Here is a 19652-nt window from a genome sequence, read left to right as displayed (position 1 = left end):
AGAACTGAACTGAAGTGAGCCACTGTAATCTCAAGAACACTCCACTAACGGTGACCTCAGGAAAAGGTTTTACAAAATGAATTCCCTGTGATCTCATCCATTAATGTTAGCTACAGGACAATCTGGTAGAAGGCATGCGTGTTTTGGATCCCTCTAAGGAGAGATTAGTTCTTGGTATCCAGACCAAGAAACCATCCTAGAACATAAACCAGCAGCTCAGCGCGCTGGAGAGGACCCACACAGCTCACTTTTATCTGCACCGTGATTCTGGTCCACAGTTCACATTTACCCTTCAGTCACTGTATTTTAAGTAGGTCACAAGCACAGAGCCAGCTCAACCAACAGTGAAAGTTTTGTTGCCAATCTTCTCATAATGGAGACAGTGACACTGAAGAAGGTTGAATGTTTTCACCAATAAAAGAATTCTTGAAGTTCTTTGCATTTTTAAATCATGACTGAAAGTCCTATCCAAGACGTTCATAGTCTAGAAAAACGTCTTCAAAGTAAACAAAATGTACCAAGGAAACTTACCTCACTCCTCTGACCGAAGAAGCACTAAAATTCCACTCATGTATACCTTGCTAGAACACAGGGGAAGAATAACAACAAAATATGCTGAGTCATCCCACTGAAAATAACTAACAATAATTCTGCTTTATTACTTTTTAATAATATACACAGAGTAATTTTTCCTAGTGCGTAATTCTTCATGAACAAATTATCTGGATGGAAACTGCAGTTCATTCTCAAGCCACAAGGCTGATGTTTACTCTACTGAATAATTTCTGTACTTCAACACAACAGCTTCCCAGAGAACCCAGGAGATTTAGTCTCATTAAATTTTAAAACTTGATTTTTAGCAGATTAACCTAATAACGGCTGTGCCTTAATTTTTTAAGTAAAAAACCCAGTGATCAAGGTAATTCATTATTATAGTCAAGCAATATTTCTTTCCTCAACAAGAAAAACACTAATTTGAATAAAATCTCTGCAAGACATTAAAGATAATTATTTCTGAATTATTTTCAGTTAAATTTTCTAACTAAAATGGTGGTCCTATTTCTGCAGAAAATAGTACAGCAAGTATGTATGGTGTGTTCACACATGTATAGAGTGTCCATCATAGCTACAATGTGTTGTTACCTAATTTATGCAAAATTCAATGTACTAATAAAGTTGAACATAAAAAATTTGATTATCATGTGATAAACATGGGTGATCTGCAGGGCCAAGATGAAAAAAATGTGGGAATTTATTTCTTGAATTTATTACTAAAGCTAAGTTAAAATTAGTATTGAATTCATATGTCTCTAAATTAAACTACAAGATGGATTTCATTCTCTATAAAAACATGTCTGACAACAATATAGAATAACATGCATATCTTTATAGAAATAAAGTAGTTGATACATGTGTCTCGGTTTAGCAAATACTGTACAGTAGACGATTCAGATTGCAATTCAATTCTGTGACTGTGAAACCACCAGGAAAACAGCTTTCACCCACCCACTTAGACACTGCCAGAGGGTGAGGTCTTGGCTGGGCTAGTGAAACGGGTAACGAAGCCTGTGGCTCCAAGGGGGCCCAGGACTCTCCTTTTGGCCGAAGCAACTCAAAAAGCCATAATTTATATCCGCAGCACCTAGGTCTTCGCTAGGACCGTGCAACTTAACATAAAAAAAGATCCTTTCAAACCCGAAGTAAATTTACTAAAAAACTAGTTCCAGTGCACATCAGTCAGGTCTCAGGGAGTGACCTGAATGACCACAGAGCATGAAGCCCAGAGAGGGAAGACACCGTAGAAAGGAGCTCATGAATGCAGCTCTCTAAACCAGAGTACAGAGGGAGATAAATTAAATAGCAGCCTGCAGCTTCAGCGGGTAATTTGGAAAGTTGCTTCTAAATCCTGGTGGCCTCAGGTGACCTTCTGAATATCTGTGACCCAGGAGCTGCAGCTGTCACCTGCACGCTACTAGCACACAATGCAGCCTTCTCCTCAGCCTGCAACTGGGCTGCTCCCTGGGGTCATCCCCAGTATCAGGAGGTGGGGGACTGAGTGCAGAGCTGGCAGGACAGTGTGCAACCCAGAAATGAACCCAGGAACTGACAAACACCAACAAGAGAGCACTGGTAAAATCCATCTTGTCAGCCTTGTTCTGATGGAGTCTATCTTCCGTCAGCAGCCAAGGAGAGATCTCCCAGATGGAAAGGCTGGTTTTGTAGGAAAGGAGCAGAAACCTAACATTTCAGAATGTTAGGCTCTTGAAAGGCTGCAAGCACTGCCAGGGAACGTCCCATTTCAGTGGTGTCACGCCCAGGGCCTGAGACAGAGTGATCTGGAATAATTCGGAGGCCCCTCTCCCCACCTCCCTTGCTACCGGGACTCACCACACGGAGGCGCTGGTGAGCTAAAAGCCAGCAGGGGAGGTCTGAGGCTCCTGGGGCCTGTCTGGGAATCAGGGGAAAAGGACCGCCAGAGGCAGAGATGGACTGATACTGGGCTCCAACAAGCCCAAACCACCACTCAACATAATTTAATCAGCACAAGCACCATTTTCTAGAAACTGGGTGTCCCCGGATCCTGTGCCCCAGCTGGGGCCAGAGCAGGGACTAGGAATTAATACTGAGCTAAGGCAGCAGGAGTTATACTGGCAGACACCGCTGGCTCCCTAGGCAACGGCCATTCCCTTCCTTCTTCTCTAACAAAAAGCGAATTTCGTTCAGGCTCAGGTGGCCACGTTTAGGGACAGTGAAATCAGTCAGTCTAAATCGGCCATGGTAAGCCCACGTCCCTCCCTGGTGGCTGTTTAGGCATGGACACACGATGCAACTTCGGTACAAAGGAGGGGGCCTGACCCTCTTCCCTCAGATGCCATCTGTCTCTGTGAAGGGAGGCTTGGAGCCACTACTTAAGACATGAGAGAAAAACCGAGAGCATACGGAGAAGGCAACTCAGAATTCCGACACTGAGAAGCCACTGAAGTCACCCCCAGAATGACCCCACCTCTGAAGTGCTTGTAATATGAGACAACATTTCCTTATTATTTAAGCCACTTTTAGTGGGGAGTTTTGTAGCTAAAAGCATCCTCAATGTATGAGAGCATCATATCATCAAAATATAGAATCTGAAGACCCTCCTAAATGTCCTGGGTCTTCTCTGAGTGGCCACTGGCCAGAGCTGCAGTGAGGTCGGCACTGCTGCCGGCGACCTTTGCTGAGAAACCACCAGACAGACCAGGGGTGCTTCAGTGCCAATAAAGGAAGAGAATCCTAAATAGCAACCACTTAAAATATCTTGCAAATAACTTCCCTTCCTCAATTCACGTTCTTCTTCCAGGTGCACATGCAGACCTTCTTCAAGCGCTAACTTACTTTAAGCAGCAACATTCCGTTGAACAAAAAATTGTGAAAAGATTGGGATTTCAATCAATTTTGCCCCTGAATGCAAGAGTCCCTGAACTCCAGAGAATTGGCAAAATGATCTTCAAGTTTTGAAAGTTGCGATATAAAGTATATCCTAGCTCATGCAACTGTTCATTCCACATTTTGGGATGAAAATACTGAGAGAGGCAGTGAGCAAAGAAATAAATATGATTAATCAAAAGCAACACTCTCCGTTGTTCTACTTTTAGGAAAAAAAAATTAAAACATTCTACCACAAAAACAATCTACTTCCTGTTTAACGTAAAACCTATTAAACTTGTTGCTTATCTGTTATTTAATTAGTCATGAGAGTTGCTTTAAATTAACATAATAACAACAGTTATCTTATTTTTATTGCTTGTCCTTGTTCCAACTGTATCGCTCTATATATTTTAAAAAATAGAGAAAATAGCAGTGGTAATGAATACACTACGGATAGAACAAGAGTTTGCAAAGAAATTGTAATAAATTCAAAATGAAAACTCATTGATTTAAGAAAGCTTAAGTGTTTGAACAAGGAGAATTTTTAGCACTAAAGGTAATATGGAGTAGGGACAATTCAAATGTAATTCTTCTCGATCAAAAGATGGTAAAAATGGAAGCCAGACAATTCACAGCCTGTGACCCTTCTTAATGCACTCATTTATAGCCTAATCTATTTATTTCTTAGCCTAATATAAAAATTGTCTCTACAACTGTCACAAAACATAAGAGAATCAATACAAGGCTAACTTTATTGAATGAAGAACCTCCAGAAAGGGGAAAATAATGACCACTACCTGGAAATAGTATTCATTTTCCAAAAATCTCTGGCTTACTTTCTGTTCTTTTCCTGTCTTCCAAATACTCCTGGCTCTCCACTCATTCTTGGCCTTGCTAATGGCTAACTGCTTTAGCCTTAATTCTGTTTCCAGGTGTCTTTGGATAACCTTGCTCTTTCCTGTCAAGACTTTGAAAATCTCCTCTCCCAGATGCTAACATCTCCTAATCTCTCAGATTTTGTAGTTTCAACGGGATGACTATTCTACTTCTGCTTGTGAGAACAGGTATGCACGTACTTGAAAATAATGTAAATACAACACTGTGTACTTTAAAACCACATTAACAACATGTATACAGATATACTAGTTACTCTCAATTTTGTCTCTGACAATTCTACTTGGAGTCATGCCATCACGCCCGCTACAGGCAGGTTGCAGGTTCCCACAACCCCTTCCTTGGGTTCAACTAACGTGCTAGAGAGGCTCACAGAACTCAGAGAAACATGTTACTCACTAGATTACTGGTTTATTATGAAAGGATATAACTCAGGAAGAGTCAGATGGAAGAGAGGCATGGGGCAAGTATGGGGAAAGGGCACGGAGCTTCCAGCCCTCTCCAGGTGCACCACTCTCCCCAAACCTCCACATGTTCACCAACTGGGGCCCTCTCTGAACCCCGTCCTTTTGGGTTTTTACGGAGGCTTCCTTACGCAGACATGACTGATTGAATCACTGATGACTGATTCAACCTCCACCCCTCTCCGTTCCCCAAAGGTCAGGGGGTAGGACTAAAAGTTCCAGCCCTCTGTCCACACTGTTGGTTCCCTTGGCAACCAGGCCCCATCCTCAGGTGCTTTCCAAAAAGTCACCTCATTAATATAACAACACACCTTTTGGCTCTCAGCACTTAGGAAATTCCAAGAGGTTTTAGAACCTCTGTGCCAGGAATGGGGACAAAGACCAAAAACATATTTCTTACTATAAATCATAATATCACCATGCCCTCATATAACACCAACTACCTCCCAAATGACTGCTGTGTGTCATCTGAAGAGGTGAGCAGGGTTAGACTCTGGGGTTTAGTCCCTACGTGTACTGCCCAGACTTTGTTATTGAGTTGTTATTACTGTTGTTAAAATACATTGAGCATTTATTACACACCAGGCTCTGTGCAGTACCCTCTACCTACATTATTTTGTTTAATTTTCACAACAACCTTTTGAGGTGGATGTTATTACTATTACCCCATTTTACAGACAAGGACCCTGCTTGGAGAAGCCATGTCAGGTCTGCTGACTCAAAACCCACATTTAAAAAAATTGTAACCCCACAATCCCAAATCTACCTCCTAATTCCCTTTTCTGGAATTTCTGCTTAATTGTCCCCTTTTGCACCATTTACTACACCTCTGTATTTTGTTTATTTGTTTCTCGTCTGCCTCCCTGAGTAGAAGGCAAGCAACCAAGAGGGCAGGCATTCTGTTTCTCTTGCACACGTCCGTTTCCTGGTGCCCAACACAGTGCCTGGTGGTGTCTGTCACCGAGTGAGTGCTCGGTAAACACTCGCCGAGTGCAGGGATGAAGAGCATTTTGGAAAATAATTACCAAAAAAACCACAAAACTACTTTGTGACAAGACGACTCCTATTTCTGTGGTTTATCCCGCAAACTGGAATCAGGTCTTAAAAAGTTTGTTTTTTAAAAATAGTAGGATGATTTGTACATGCATTAAAATGGATGAATACTGAAGTGGAAAGGGTTATGAAGCTGACTGGTATGAGTGGAAATGAGAGTGTTTCAGAACCTTCTGGAAATCAGTGGCAGCACCGCCCACCTCGCGTTGTGCCCAGCACAGGGAACCAGAGGCTAATCTGAGACGCAGCAGCTCCTTAGACAACCAAAGAGCGAGACGTAAGGGCAGCCCTCATGGGACCAGTGGAAACGAGAAAAAGTGTTATTCTGATCCTGCCTAGAATTGAGATATGCATCTTCTAAATCATATATTTTAAGTATCAGTTTTTTGGTACATAATTTAATCTGAAGCATGAATTTACAAACCACAGAAATATTCCAATTTTGAGTGCACTTTGGATGGTTATGCCATCTATAAAAAAATTCAAATAATTGAATTATCTTTTATTAAATGAGTGAAATCTATAACCCAAATTTAACAAGTTTTATACTATAGAATGTATTTATGCCAAGACAAATACACGGTCAAGCTGTTTCTTCTTTAACACAGATGTTTGCTGGAATATATAAATGCTAGACGGGTACCAAGTCCTTCACTGTTAATGCTCTTGTCGTAATAATTGCACAATTTACCTTGTCATCAGGAAGCACGTGCCAAATAGATATCGTCTTTTCCTCAACTTCATTGTTGATAGACAAATATGAAGGTTGATAGATTTTGGTTGGTTCTAAAATCAGTACCTTGAAAACAGAAGGCAAAGACACTAATATTAGTGACTTGAGACTTAAGCCATTAAGAGCTGCTCTGACAACAGCGGACTGACACGGGGGTTCTCCCATGAAGCTCTGGGCCCACTGCTGGAGTAAAACCATTTTAACTTCTGATTGTTACCATCCTTAAGGGTCCTTTGAGCATTTTATGGTATTATACAAGTATCATAAGTTCCAACAGTACATCAACTTTTATTGCTAAAGAAATTGGATACACACTTTTGAAGTCTATATGTGGCTTCAGTTATCCCCAGGGAATCTACTAATGGTACTTTTTAAAAAGCTTTTATCACGCAATACCTGATCTATTTATATGAATATAAACGTGTCAAAGAAAGGCAGAAATGTGATGAAACAAATAATTCTGTACCCGGAAGAGATTCCACATATAGACTGTCACCTACCTATTTCAGGTTTCCTGCTGCCGCCCTGATCACAAAGATGGAGTATGGTTTCCATGCCCACGTAAATGGACTGAGAAATGATTTTGGTTATTACTGAAAGAGTTTTACGTATAAACCAAAGAAGTGGACGTAGCTGTATGAAAAAATAAAAACGTTTTTGCACTGCCTTCAAGATAAAACTGGTGCCTTCAATAATGATACATTTAGCCTTGCGAAAGAGAAAGAGAGAAATAAACTTGCCGGTGTTTCAGAGATGAATGAGGGGTACGTGATAAGTGGGTGCGAATCTCCATCAAAGGATTGCATGGAGTGTTATGTTATCACTAATACCTCATTTAGGAGCAAATAACATGAAAATACCACACATGCCCTGATTACAAAGGTGTATCTCTTTGTACAGATGCTTAAAGACACCCACTTAGTTCGAATCTCCTATGCTGTCTTACGTACGAACGTTTAAAAAGAAAAGTTACTTAACTAACAGAGAAACTGGAATAGTCCTTTCTACGCCACTGCTTAAAAGTCAAGAACACTGCCTTTTATCAAGCAAGTTTACCAATAAAAGTGGAGGAAAAACCCTTCAGAAGGTTCCATCAACAAGGAATTAGAGATTCACAATACACTATAACCTAAAGTGCAGCCAGAGCAAGAATCTGGGTTAGACACTGATTCTTGGCCATACACTGCAAACCAGATGTATTTACATTTTGCTAAATTTAGCATAACGTTACTGGCCTAGGACAAGGCTGACATGAGGGGAGCCATAGTGTAACTCAGAATGACCTCTGACTAACTCACCCACACGGTATATGTTTTAACTTACACATAGCCTAGGTGACGAATATGCACGCTCTGTAGATTGTATAATCCTGGCTGACGCGTGTACCTCCCTGTAACGACAGATGACAACTTTGTCCTTTTGAGTTTCTTAGCAACACAACCTCCTCAGAGAAGAACATCTATGCTGGCCTCCAGTCGCTGACGCCAGATGGTCAACACTCCTGAGCCCTCTTTCATAGCCCACTAGTCCCTGTGTAACTGCCTCAAGATTATGTGCCCGTTTACAATGGTCTTTGGGACGAGTCCACCATCTTCTGATTTTGCCGGCTAGTTAAATAAATCCCTTTCTCCACCACTGACTCATCTTGCAATTGACTGGATACAGGGTTGCAGTGAGAACGAGCCCTTGTTCGGTTACAATTTCAGTAAATTTACTTAAGTTAAGGTACAGAGAACTAGGGAAAGGGGATTAGAAAAACAACATTTTCTTTACTCTTGAGTACAAAAAACTTTAAGGGCTTAAAGAATTGTTGGTCAGGCTCCAGCTATGAAACCAAGACAGGACAGACCACAAATAAGCAAACAGTGAGAGCCCACGGGGAACATGTTCTGACTCAGCAACAAGCCAGGTGAACTGAGGTCCACACTCCAATCAACAGAGAGTTCAGTGGTACTGATTAAGAATGAAAGTCAATTTTCAGTCTAACCTCTGCAGAAAGAGTGCTCTTAAATCTGAGTATCTCAGTGTTTGTGAGATTCAAATGAGCAACAGGGAATAAATGTGGGTTTCCCAAAATCACACCCAAGTTTCTGCCCTGACACACAAGAACATACCTGGTTCCCTGATTCCATAGGAGCACTACTTAATAGCAGAAAGGCTTGACCAGGTTATCTCCCCTCTTCTGAAATTATGTCTGTACTCTTGTCTCATAATTTCTAATAGATAAAATCTGAACTGTGTGTTCCTATCTTGAGATAGGGGATAAAAACTGGTTGCAATGATCATTGTCTAATGTTTGTTGAGCCTTTTGATCTGCCCTTGAAATGACAAAATGTGAGGAATTTCTAGCATGCATTACAGAGGTCACAGAAAGACTGAGAAAAATACAGGAAAAGGAGGCCATGTGACAAAACCAGCTAGACACAAGTCACTTGGGAGTACACACGTTCCTGCTTTAGTTTCTAGTCTTTTACGTTGGTTAACATTACAGTTAACTGCTAACTTCATGTATCTGAAGCAGGAAGAGAGATAGCAAAGCTGGAAAACTATGAAGAGGAGATGTGAACTGGAGTCACCACACTCCTCCACCTCTCCCCTGACATCAGGTGATGGGCTCATGGTCTCCTAACCTTTCAACATAAGAAGGAAAGAAAATAGACTCAGAAGAGAGGGGAGGAAAACAAATCAAGCTGAACCCAAACAACAGCAAATGATGGGACCATTCAAATCATTTCCCAAAGGGACTTTCTTCCACTTTCTTTTGCCCAGGGTCACAGTCATCTCTTGGAGGAAGGAGAAGAAATATCATAGTGACATAAATGCAAACAACCAAATTGAATATTTTCTAAAGTAAGTCATCCTGGTTCTAGTCAGATCCACTTTAAAAGAAGGATAATGTCATCACCAGATCAGGACCTGCCACACCTTCAGGGGTATGAGCCTGAGATGCTGCTCTGTGGATGAGGAGTCAGTGACTGACAGCACCACAGGCACCAGGATCCCACCTTTCTCCGTGTGGTGGAGCAGGGGTGCGAATTCCAGCGACTGCAGGGAGTGGGCCTGGGGGAGGCAAATGAGTGGAGCAGGACGGATGGGGCTGCAGTCAACACCTAAAATGGCAGCAGCTGCTGGCTCAGGAGACTGTAGCTTCTGGAGAATGCAGTCACTAATCGCTAGTCCCTTTAATCTTTCAAGAGCAGTTGAAATCCGGATTTTTATGTGAACTCTTATTTTTCACTTGACTTTTTGATTAACTTTGTTTTCCCGTTGAAATACTCCACCTTTCACCCATTTTCTCTATCTTTCCCTCTGTTTTCTTTAAGATAGTAACAATAGTTATCTGAAATTCTTATCTGGTAACTCCCAATATGTGAATCACCTCTGGGTCTGCCTCTACTGGCTGTTTTAGCTCTTCATTATCAGTCTTTTTTTTCCTGCTTTTCAGAATGTCTATAATCTTTGAGTGCATCTGAGTGGTGCATTGCAGAGGTTCTGGATTATACCTTTCCAGTGGTTTTTTTGTTTTGTTTTCCCCAGCTAGCACGTAAATTATCAGTGTGTCACCTTGACCCTATCAGGGCTCAGCCTTACGCAGGCTTTGTCAGGATGGGTCTAAGTTTTGCCCTCACTCCTAGGGCGTGGGCGTTCTATGCCTCAACTAAATTCTTCAAGATCTCATCACTCCAGCTGGGCCTGATGTCCAGCATCTTACCCCTGCATTTTTTAAGCTCTGGAACGTCTGCTCAGCTCTCAGCCTTCTGAAAGCTGCTCTCTGCCACTTCTGGTCCCGATCTCCTAAACAGCAGGAGAACTTACTTGACAAAGTTTAATTTAAGCCACATAGGTTTCATCCAAAACCTAATTTTAGTCAAATATTGGAACAGTAGTCCTGTTTATTCATGATGCGCTTACCCCTTGCTTGCTCTCTCTAGGAGCTGCCCTAGGACTCAAGGGAAATAGCCATGCAGAATCTTGGGATTCACCCTTCAAGGCTCCCCCTTCTCCAACACCCTGCCCCTCACATTCCAGCTGTCTTAGGGTCCCAAACACTGCTCCCTGCCTGCTCTGCCCACTGAGGATGCCACTCCTACCAGGGCTCCACCTCCCTGGGCTGCAGCCTGGAAAATGACCTTAGGGAAAGAGGAGTGGGTAGACGTGGGACTCAAGCCCAGTACCTCCCATCCGAGGACCGCAGCCCTGTGATGACTGCTGTAATGCCTGCAAACAGCTGTTTAATGTATTTTGCCCAGATTTTATAGTTATTTATAGCAATGCCAATAGCAATACCATTTACTCCATCAGAGCCAGCACTGAAGGTCTAACTCTCTATTTTTAAATGTTGGCAACAAATTTTTTTTTTTTTAATCACTGAGTGGTCTTTTAAACATGTGAATTTAATCATACACAAAACCTCACACATCGTAAGAGAAATACTAATTGAAACTACCCCAATATACCGTTTTTCATCTATGAGTTTAACAAAAGCACAAATCGGATAAATCCATTTTTTGGAAAGACTTTAGGGAACAGTCAGTCTCCTATGTTGCTGTTGGGAATGTCAAATGATAAAATCCCTATGGAGGGCAACAGGCACTATGAATCCATCCCATTCTGGGAATTTATCCTACAGATATATTTGCACACATGCAAAATGGCACAGGTACAGGGTTATTCAATGCAGCATTATTCATGACAACAAAATATTGGCTATAACCCAATTGTCCATCAATAAATTAAATGAATAAAGTTAAAGAAATTGTATAAATTTGCTTAATGAAATAAGTTAAATAAATTATGGTACAATTGTGCCGTAATCGCAATACTATGGAATTGTAAATACTATGGAATTAGAATATTATGATGTTGTAAAAAAAGAATGAATAAGCTCTCTATGTAATGACTGGAAAAATCTCTGTGACAAACTGCTGAGTAAAAAAGAAGCAAGATACAGAACACTGTATATAAATATCCTTTTGTACCAAAAAAAGGGGAGAAATAATAATTATAGTTAGTCTTTATACTGTGTGGGCTACATGCCTGATACCATTCTAACAGCTTAGATCTATGCACTCATCTAAGCCTCATCATAACCCTATGAGGTAGGTGCTGCTATTATCCCATTTTGCAGATGAGGAAGCTGAAGTTCAGAAAGGTGAAGGAACGTGCTCGAGGTTACACAGCAGCAAGTGGCGGAGGGAGACAGCAATCAGGCAGACTGGCTCTCGAGTCCACTACACTAGAAGGCTCTCTATTGGCTCAATTTATACACAAAGAACTGTGGGAAAGTATACAAGAAACAAATAATAATGGTTGCCTGGGGAGAGAGTGACAGAGAACTGGGCAGCTGTGAGACAGGCGTGGGAGGGAGATTTTTCTCTATCTGCCTTTTTATATATTTTTAAATTTTCAAACTGTGGGACTGTTGTGCTCATTCAAAAAAATGAATTACAAATATAAAATAAAAATGAAACAAAACATTGTGCAGGTCAAATAAACAGGACTACAGACTGGATTTGCCTCGTGGGAGCTGAAGTGTGCAACCTCCATGCTGGCACCTTAAGCTATCTACCTTCTCTGAGGGCACATCTGAGTTTCCACCCAGTTTATGGGGACGGGGAAGAGGGGCTGCATCACTTTTCTTGGTGCGATTCTGAGGACAAAACTTTAGGGCCCACATTCTCTGGACATCACTCTGACATTAAGGAAGGAAGAAGCACTGAAGGATGGTAATGTGGAATTATCCTTCCCATCTGTTTGAGTAGTTCAGTTTTGAAAAACAAAAACAAATATCACAATTACTCTGAATAAACATGACTACAGGTCCCAGTGTTTGACTAAAATTGGGTTTCGGATGAAACCTACATGGCTTAAATTAAACCTTATCAAGGTAAGTTTCTTTGCTTTTTAGAAGATCAAGACCAGAAGTGGTCGCAATTTATTACCTAAAACTTGGTACTATTTTTCCGCTACACCATCATCTAGATGGAGATTAAAAGATCCTCCATACCGTTATCGTTCTTTTTCTAAGCAATACCTCTGCAGTTTCTGCACTTCTCGATCGTGCACACAAAGGCAAGAGAACATTCAAATGGCTAATCCCAAAGCAATTTCCACGGAATCGGGAACGTCTTGGTAGACTTACATTTGAATGTAGGAGTCAGATTTTCTGGAATTCACAAAGATGAAGGAGCTATCAGAAAGCCCAGCTTAAGAAGAAGTCGAAAACTGTACAATTTTGCACTCTGCTTAACAACAAACTATAGAAAGCAATTTGAGTATTTTACCCTAATTATGAATACTGACATGGGAGTAGGATTCAGAGTTGAGTAGGAAAACACTGCATTTAGACTCTTTTCACAAAAAGATAGCCTCAAAATAATGCACAAAGTTCCAAGAAGGAAATGGTTGCGTGAAAAAAACAAACAACATGCCATGAATATGTCTGCAGGGTGCCGCGTGAGGGTCTCACTCAGGCTTCTTCACGGCTGCATGATATTCTGAATGTGACTAAGCTGTTAGTAGCTGAATCATCCCCTCGTGGGTAGATCTCACTGTTTCTTCATCTCCGCTTCTATAACTAAGGCTCCCATAGAAAACTGCTGCTTTATTTCTGGAGGATAAATTTATTCCTATAAGTAGCATTGCTGGTCAAATACATATTTTTTCAACTTTACTAGATACTCCCAGATCACTTTCTTAGTGTTCTGGTAAAATTAAAGCATACAGGATAATATAACAAACACATACGCCTACTACCCATAAATAACAAAGGGCTAATATGCTGCCATATTTGCTTTAAAACTTGTTTTAAAGAAATGAAATGTTGCAAATAAAGGTGACGTCCGCGTGATCCTGAGGGGGAGCAGAATACGCCACCCCAAAATGAGCCACTTTGGCATGTGGAGTGTTTCAAGCTGAAGGCAATTAAGACCCAGCAGACGCAGGAAAAGCTTTTTCCCTCTCCCTTAACTGCCTCAAAGAATTCAGATGGGGGCCTGCACCAGGAAGAGAGCTATTACCAGAGATCACTTTTTTTTTTTTTTAATTGATGTTTTAACGGTTTTTAACATTGTGAAATTTTGGGTTGTGCATTTTTGTTTGTCCATCACCATATATATGACTCCCTTCACTCCCTGTGCCCACCCCCCACCCCTACTGCCCCTGGTAACCACAGTACAGTTTTCTCTGTCCATGTATTGGTTTATATTCCACATATGAGTGAGATCATACAGTGTTTGTCTTTCTCTTTCTGGCTTATTTCACTTAACATAATACGCTCCAGGCCCATCCATGTAGTTGCAAATGGGACGATTTTGTCTTTTTTTACGGCTGAGTAGTATTCCATTGTATATATATACCACATTTTCTTAATCCAATCGTCTGTCGAGGGACACTTAGGTTGCTTCCACTTCTTGGCGATGGTGAATAATGCTGCAATGAACATAGGGGTGCATAAGCCTCTTTGGATTGTTGATTTCAGGTTCGTTGGATAGATTCCCAGTAGTGGGATGGCTGGGTCATAGGGCATCTCTATTTTTAATTCTTTGAGGAATCTCCACACCGTTTTCCATAGAGGCTGCACCAGTGTGCATTCCCACCAGCTGTGTATGAGGGTTCCTGTTTCTCCACATCCTCTCCAACATTTGTTGTTTTTTGTCTTGGTGATAATAGCCATTCTAACGGGCGTGAGGTGATATCTTAGTGTTGTTCTGATTTGCATCTCCCTGATGATTAGTGATGTTGAACATCTTTTCATGTGGCTATTGGCCATCTGTATATCTTCTTTGGAGAAGCATCTGTTCATTTCCTCTGCCCATTTTTTGATCAGGTTGTTTTTTTGTTGTTCAGTTCTGTGAGTTCTTTATATATTATGGAGATCAACCCCTTGTCAGATGTATGTTTTGCAAATATTCTCTCCCAGCTGGTGGGTTGTCTGTTCATCTTGATTATGGTTTCGTTTGTCTTATAAAAGCAGAGATCACTTTTGATGTCAGACGACTTGTCTGCATGGCAGGACAAACATCTGTTCACCAAAAATCTGCCTGAACTGTCTTCCTCCCCTTCGAGGCCCAGACCCCTACCCACTTCTCCTTCACTTAGGACATACAAGGTTCAACTGCCCGACTGCCTCTGAGTCGCACGTCTCTGTGGGGCTCCTGTAAGTATGTAATTGAATTTGCTTTTCTCATGTTAATCTGTCTTACGCCAATTTGATTATTAGACCAGCCAAAGAACCCAGAAGTGAAAGTCTTCCTCCCCCACAATCCTCTAGACTATCCTATCATCCCCCTTCTTTTTTTTTTTTTGTGAGGAAGATCAGCCCTGAGCTAACACCTGTTGCCAATCCTCCTCTTTTTTTGCTGAGGAAGACTGGCCCTGGGCTAACATCCGTGCCCATCTTCCTCTACTTTATATGGGATGCCGCCACAGCATGGCTGGACAAGCAGTACATCGGTGCGCGCCTGGGATCCGAACTGGCGAACCCTGGGCCACCGAATTGGAGCACGCACACTTAACAGCTTGCGCCACCATGCGGGCTCCCTCATCCCCCTTCTGAGACAACTCCCCACAGGATTTAGTAACCCCCATGTCTACCGGCAATCTGTAAAACTGCCAAGGTCCCCAAAGTTTGCGAGCCGTTATAAAACTTATTTTTTTAGTCCAGTGAGCAAAAAATGGTGTCTTGTTTTAATTTGGACTTTTTGACTACCCAGAGCAGTTAATTATCTTCTCATATGATCTGTCCATTTTTCTTTTTCTTTTTTTGCTTATAAATTTGTACAAGGTTTCTTTTTTTGCATATTAGGAAAACTGATCATTTTGCATCATTAGTACTAAATATTCTCTCCTTGTCCAGCATTTGCCATGTTTATGGTGTTTTTACTGAACAAAAATTTGAATTTTGATGAAATCAAATTGGTCAATATTTGCCTTCAGGGCTAGGTCCCTTTCTTGCTTAAGAAAGCCTCTCTCACCAAGAGTATATACCTATGTTCTCCTAACTTCTCTCTTAATATTTTCTGGTTTTATTTTTTCACATTTACTTATTTACATAATGACAGACTAACTCATATTAAACTAATTTAAATTAGCTTAGAACAGCCAAAAGGAGTGGTTCCCTCTCATGGCCAGTTTTCTGGCAGATCAAGTCAACACTCAATTAAACACTTCAGTCTGCGCTATCTTCTGTCACCACCACGTTTATTACCATCAGAGCACTACCTGAAGGCCAGCTGCCAGCTCCCTCTGACATAAGTATTCTCCTAGGCTACACATTATCTAGGCTTGAAAATCAAGTGAAGTGTTCAGTTTGAGAGGCTTTTCAAATAAGGACCTTGCTGAGCTTAAGGCTTCATCCAGAAGCAAGAGGAAAGAAAGCATGTTAATGCCAGCAATGGATTTAATTACATGAAACAGATGATCCTATCAATAAGAACTAGAAAACAAGATTTCATTAAAAGAATTGAGAATTGCCACCCGCTCTGAGTACGGAACATTGAGACCAGAGAGCTCAGACAGAGATTCATAATATCACTTCGATGTGGGAAGAGATTTGTGCACACAGTGAGTTGCCTGTAATTCTTGAACGGGATGCCAAAGCTATACTGCTTTATGGTGTTCTGAGAACTATCAGGAGGGGGATGGCACCAGCTGAGAGGACGAACAATAGATTCTTAAGTGTGTGTGTGTGTCTATTATACATTAAAATATATATATATATATATCTCAAAAGTCCAATAGAGACCAGCCAAAATGAGCTGCAGGCCAGAACCTATGAGTCATCACTCCTCATGACCTAGAGCATTGTAAGCAGTGACTGGGGACACCACGCCTAACTCTAACCCACGGGGGTCGGGTGGTGGAGATGGAATGACACAGCAGGTGAGCCTGACTCTTCACCACAGTGATGGCAACGATACTGACGACAATGTCAACAAATCAGCAGTATTGCTTAAAAGCACCTATCTGCCTGGTCTGAAGGGATGTCTTGACTTACTGAGCTAAGAGAATCTCTTCTCGGAAAGCACACTTTACACCTTATCAAAAGAAACCCTCGAAAACACAAAAATGTATCTCATTTCTCTGATTCTGAAAAGTTATTTTAAAAGGTAAGCCAGAGCACACCAATTTGCAGAAAACGAATGTATTACCCAGATGACCGTCATTTTAGGGCCTGAAAATCAGCACAGCAGAACTGCTACAATCGGAGTGCAAGATGTTCTTTCAACAAAAGAAACAAGGTACAAACGCACTTGGAGTTGAGTTGAATGCAGAGTACTCACTGGAAACCTAACCACCGTAACATCTGTCTTGGTGGCCTCGACCAGGAAATCCATCCAGAAGTCCACGAGCTCCTGTTTGGCCACAGGCTGTTCTGTAGTCAGTTTCACAAAATGCTTATATATCAAAATTGTCTCTACAATAGACTTGAGGTACCTAAAAGTTAGAAGATATAAAACACATAGGCAAATTTAGAACTACCTACTCCCACGTATCCCTATCTTATTCTGTAAATGTAAGTCAAATATGGCATTAATAATTACGCATTCAGATTCACCAAACATTATTCATTATTTATTACGTCATGTACTTTCACACGTGTTATCTCATTTACCTATCACAAAGATTCAGTAAAGTAGGCTGTTTTACCCCACTTTAAAGATGAGGAAACAGGCTTGGAGGGTTTTGGACTGGGCGATACATCTATTTAAAACATAACTTTTAAAATAATAACTATATTTTATTCACTTGTTTAAAATATACTTTTGTTTTAAAATATGCTTCCTTGTGAAAGCTTTTCTAAATAGGCCCTTCATCTTCATAGGAGGTAATTATTTTGCTCTGAAGCAACTCAGCTTATATATTATTCAAATATCTTCACGCCTAATAAGACAGAAGGTGACGACGAAAAAAGTTAGGAAGAAACAAGGAGCGAGCTAATTACGTGAGATACTGGGTATGCGAGCACTTCGTAAGCCACAAACAGGGAGTTAACATTAAGTTGGTGGAAACTTAAGGCATTCTTTTGTGGTTGTTATTACTATTTCATTAAATAATGTCTGTTTTCTTATCAAGAGCAGCCAGGACACCTAAAACCACAGCTCTCTGTCCCTGCGCTTCAGTCTCCTCCTCTACCTCCTCCTCCGCCATCAGAATGCGTATCATAAAGAAATAGCAAATTTGCCAGCAGGTAACACATGCATTCATTGGTTCATTTATTTCATGACACTTGTTGAATGACTACTGTAGACAGGCCACTGATAGTATAGGTCTGTTCTCAAGCTGCACACAGTGCCGACACAGAAATGTAATGGTATTATAGCCCATGAAATAAATATCAGTGGAGCTATAACTAAACAGAGATACAACTAACAAAAGACACACAGTCAGGATCAATAGAGATATGACTAAAGAAAGACAGAAACAGAGAAGAAAACTTCATGAGATGAAACCACCACACATGTGTATGCGACAACATCCAGGATCTTCTCTCTGGGTGTGGGGAAGGGGTCTAGGTCAGAGTCTGATTGACGAGTGTCCCCAGGTGGGGAGGAGGCTGGAGGAGGCATTCTCAGTGCGTGCGGAGACATAAGAGCACGTCTGGCATGTTCGGTGAGCACAGAGGGCAGTGTAAACCCAGGGGTGTGACAGGAGCTGAGGCTGAATGACGAAGGGCATGCCTTGTTTGCCCAGCCAGGGAGGCGGACTTGATCCTTCAGGCTCTGAGGAGTCATCAACCTATATTGATTTAGGGATTCCAGTGGAGGGGAAGGGTCAGACACGCATTTTAGAAAGATGGCTACGGGAGTGGTACAAACTGGGGAGGGTTTGCTGAAGGTGAGGACATTCTCAGGAAGCCACGTGGGGCACCCTGGCAGGCTCCTCCTTCAAGGGTCCCTCTGAGGAAAACAAGTCAGTGGCCTGGGCTCCAAGCTGCTTGAGCCTTTCTCGATACCACGGTTAACCTTTCAAAGCCTTTACAGCTAATGGGCAATCATTACATATGATACATCATGAAACTGGCATTGTTTTCCAAAATAGTTCTACACGTAGAGGGAATTTTGTTTTCATCTCTCCAGTTACCACGCACATAATGATGAGATGTGGGTTCATTCCAAGAACAATTTGAAATTAGAAAAACACACATAAGAAACACCCTAAGTACAAAGAAGGCAAAATCAAGAATGAGAATTCCAAAACTGAGATTAGACCTCAAGGAACCCGAGGGCCTGTGTTCAGAGCAGAGGCCTGGGAGGCTGAGACGGGAGCCTGTGAAGCTGCTGACCACGTCTGCAGGAGTCAAACTCGAGGCCCCGGCAGGAGTCACATGGTAGCACCGGCCGTCCTGGGCGGACGGGTTGGTCACTGTGATCAAGAGGCTGGGCTGACGGTGCGTGGCCATCACCCACAACCAGCCATCAGAACCTACAGTCAACACACTTCATTTAGGAGCATCACTTGTTCCTCTCGATTCCACATTTTATTCTATAAGCCAATAAAACCAGCTAATTGTCAGTTCAACAAATAGAACAATCTGGAAATAAGTGATGGGAGCTGTTTACTAAAAGTAACTGTATAAACACATAACAGTTTCTATTACCATGCCGGTGTCTTCAGTTTGAAAAGCTTTTCAGATGCCTGAATGACTCTCAGGTGGTCATTGGCCAGGACACTGGCCCCCAGAAAAAATCCGACTTCCCAGTAGCTCTGGAGTTTTTCCAAGTTTCCCTTTTTACCAAGAAGGCTACTTAGCTTCACCCCTAGGAGACGAACAGGAAGCACAATGTTACACACACACAGAAGGAGGCAGAGCCGAGTTCTTATTAAAAAGCCAAATTAAGCTTTCATTCCTCCTTTCAGATTAAAACAACCTTGTTAAGCGTCTGATGATAAAAAGGATTTAAGTTTATTGTAAAAAAATAAGTCAGACTAAAAAGGTACACAGAAGAAAGTGAAAATTACCCTTTAATTTGAAAACTCAAAGACAACTGCCATTGCCACTTTGATGTACATCATTCCAGAGTCTTTGTCAGCCTGTACGTGCATACACTAAAAGGCGGTAACACTAAACACCTTGTTGTGTTACCTCCTTCTTTCTCTTG

At 41.5% G+C, this 19652-nt stretch overlaps 1 protein-coding gene across 4 annotated transcripts in view; it reads right to left on the bottom strand.

The window, feature by feature from the left end:
- Positions 1-19652, bottom strand: part of MAP3K5 (mitogen-activated protein kinase kinase kinase 5) — a 186922-nt gene that overhangs the window by 61142 nt on the left and 106128 nt on the right. For all 4 annotated transcript variants that reach the window (XM_058566201.1, XM_058566202.1, XM_058566199.1 and 1 more), the window contains 4 exons: positions 19151-19310; positions 16833-16986; positions 6508-6615; positions 532-581 (listed from right to left, as the gene is read on the bottom strand). In XM_058566201.1, coding sequence (XP_058422184.1) covers positions 532-581; positions 6508-6615; positions 16833-16986; positions 19151-19310 — 472 coding nt within the window. The remainder of the gene's footprint in view (positions 1-531; positions 582-6507; positions 6616-16832; positions 16987-19150; positions 19311-19652) is intronic.

Source organism: Diceros bicornis, chromosome 23 (genome assembly GCF_020826845.1).
Source record: "Diceros bicornis minor isolate mBicDic1 chromosome 23, mDicBic1.mat.cur, whole genome shotgun sequence".
NCBI classification, from domain to species: domain Eukaryota; kingdom Metazoa; phylum Chordata; class Mammalia; order Perissodactyla; family Rhinocerotidae; genus Diceros; species Diceros bicornis.
The sequence above is the reverse complement of the archived record's forward strand: the minus strand, read 5'-3'. Positions and strand labels throughout refer to the sequence as shown.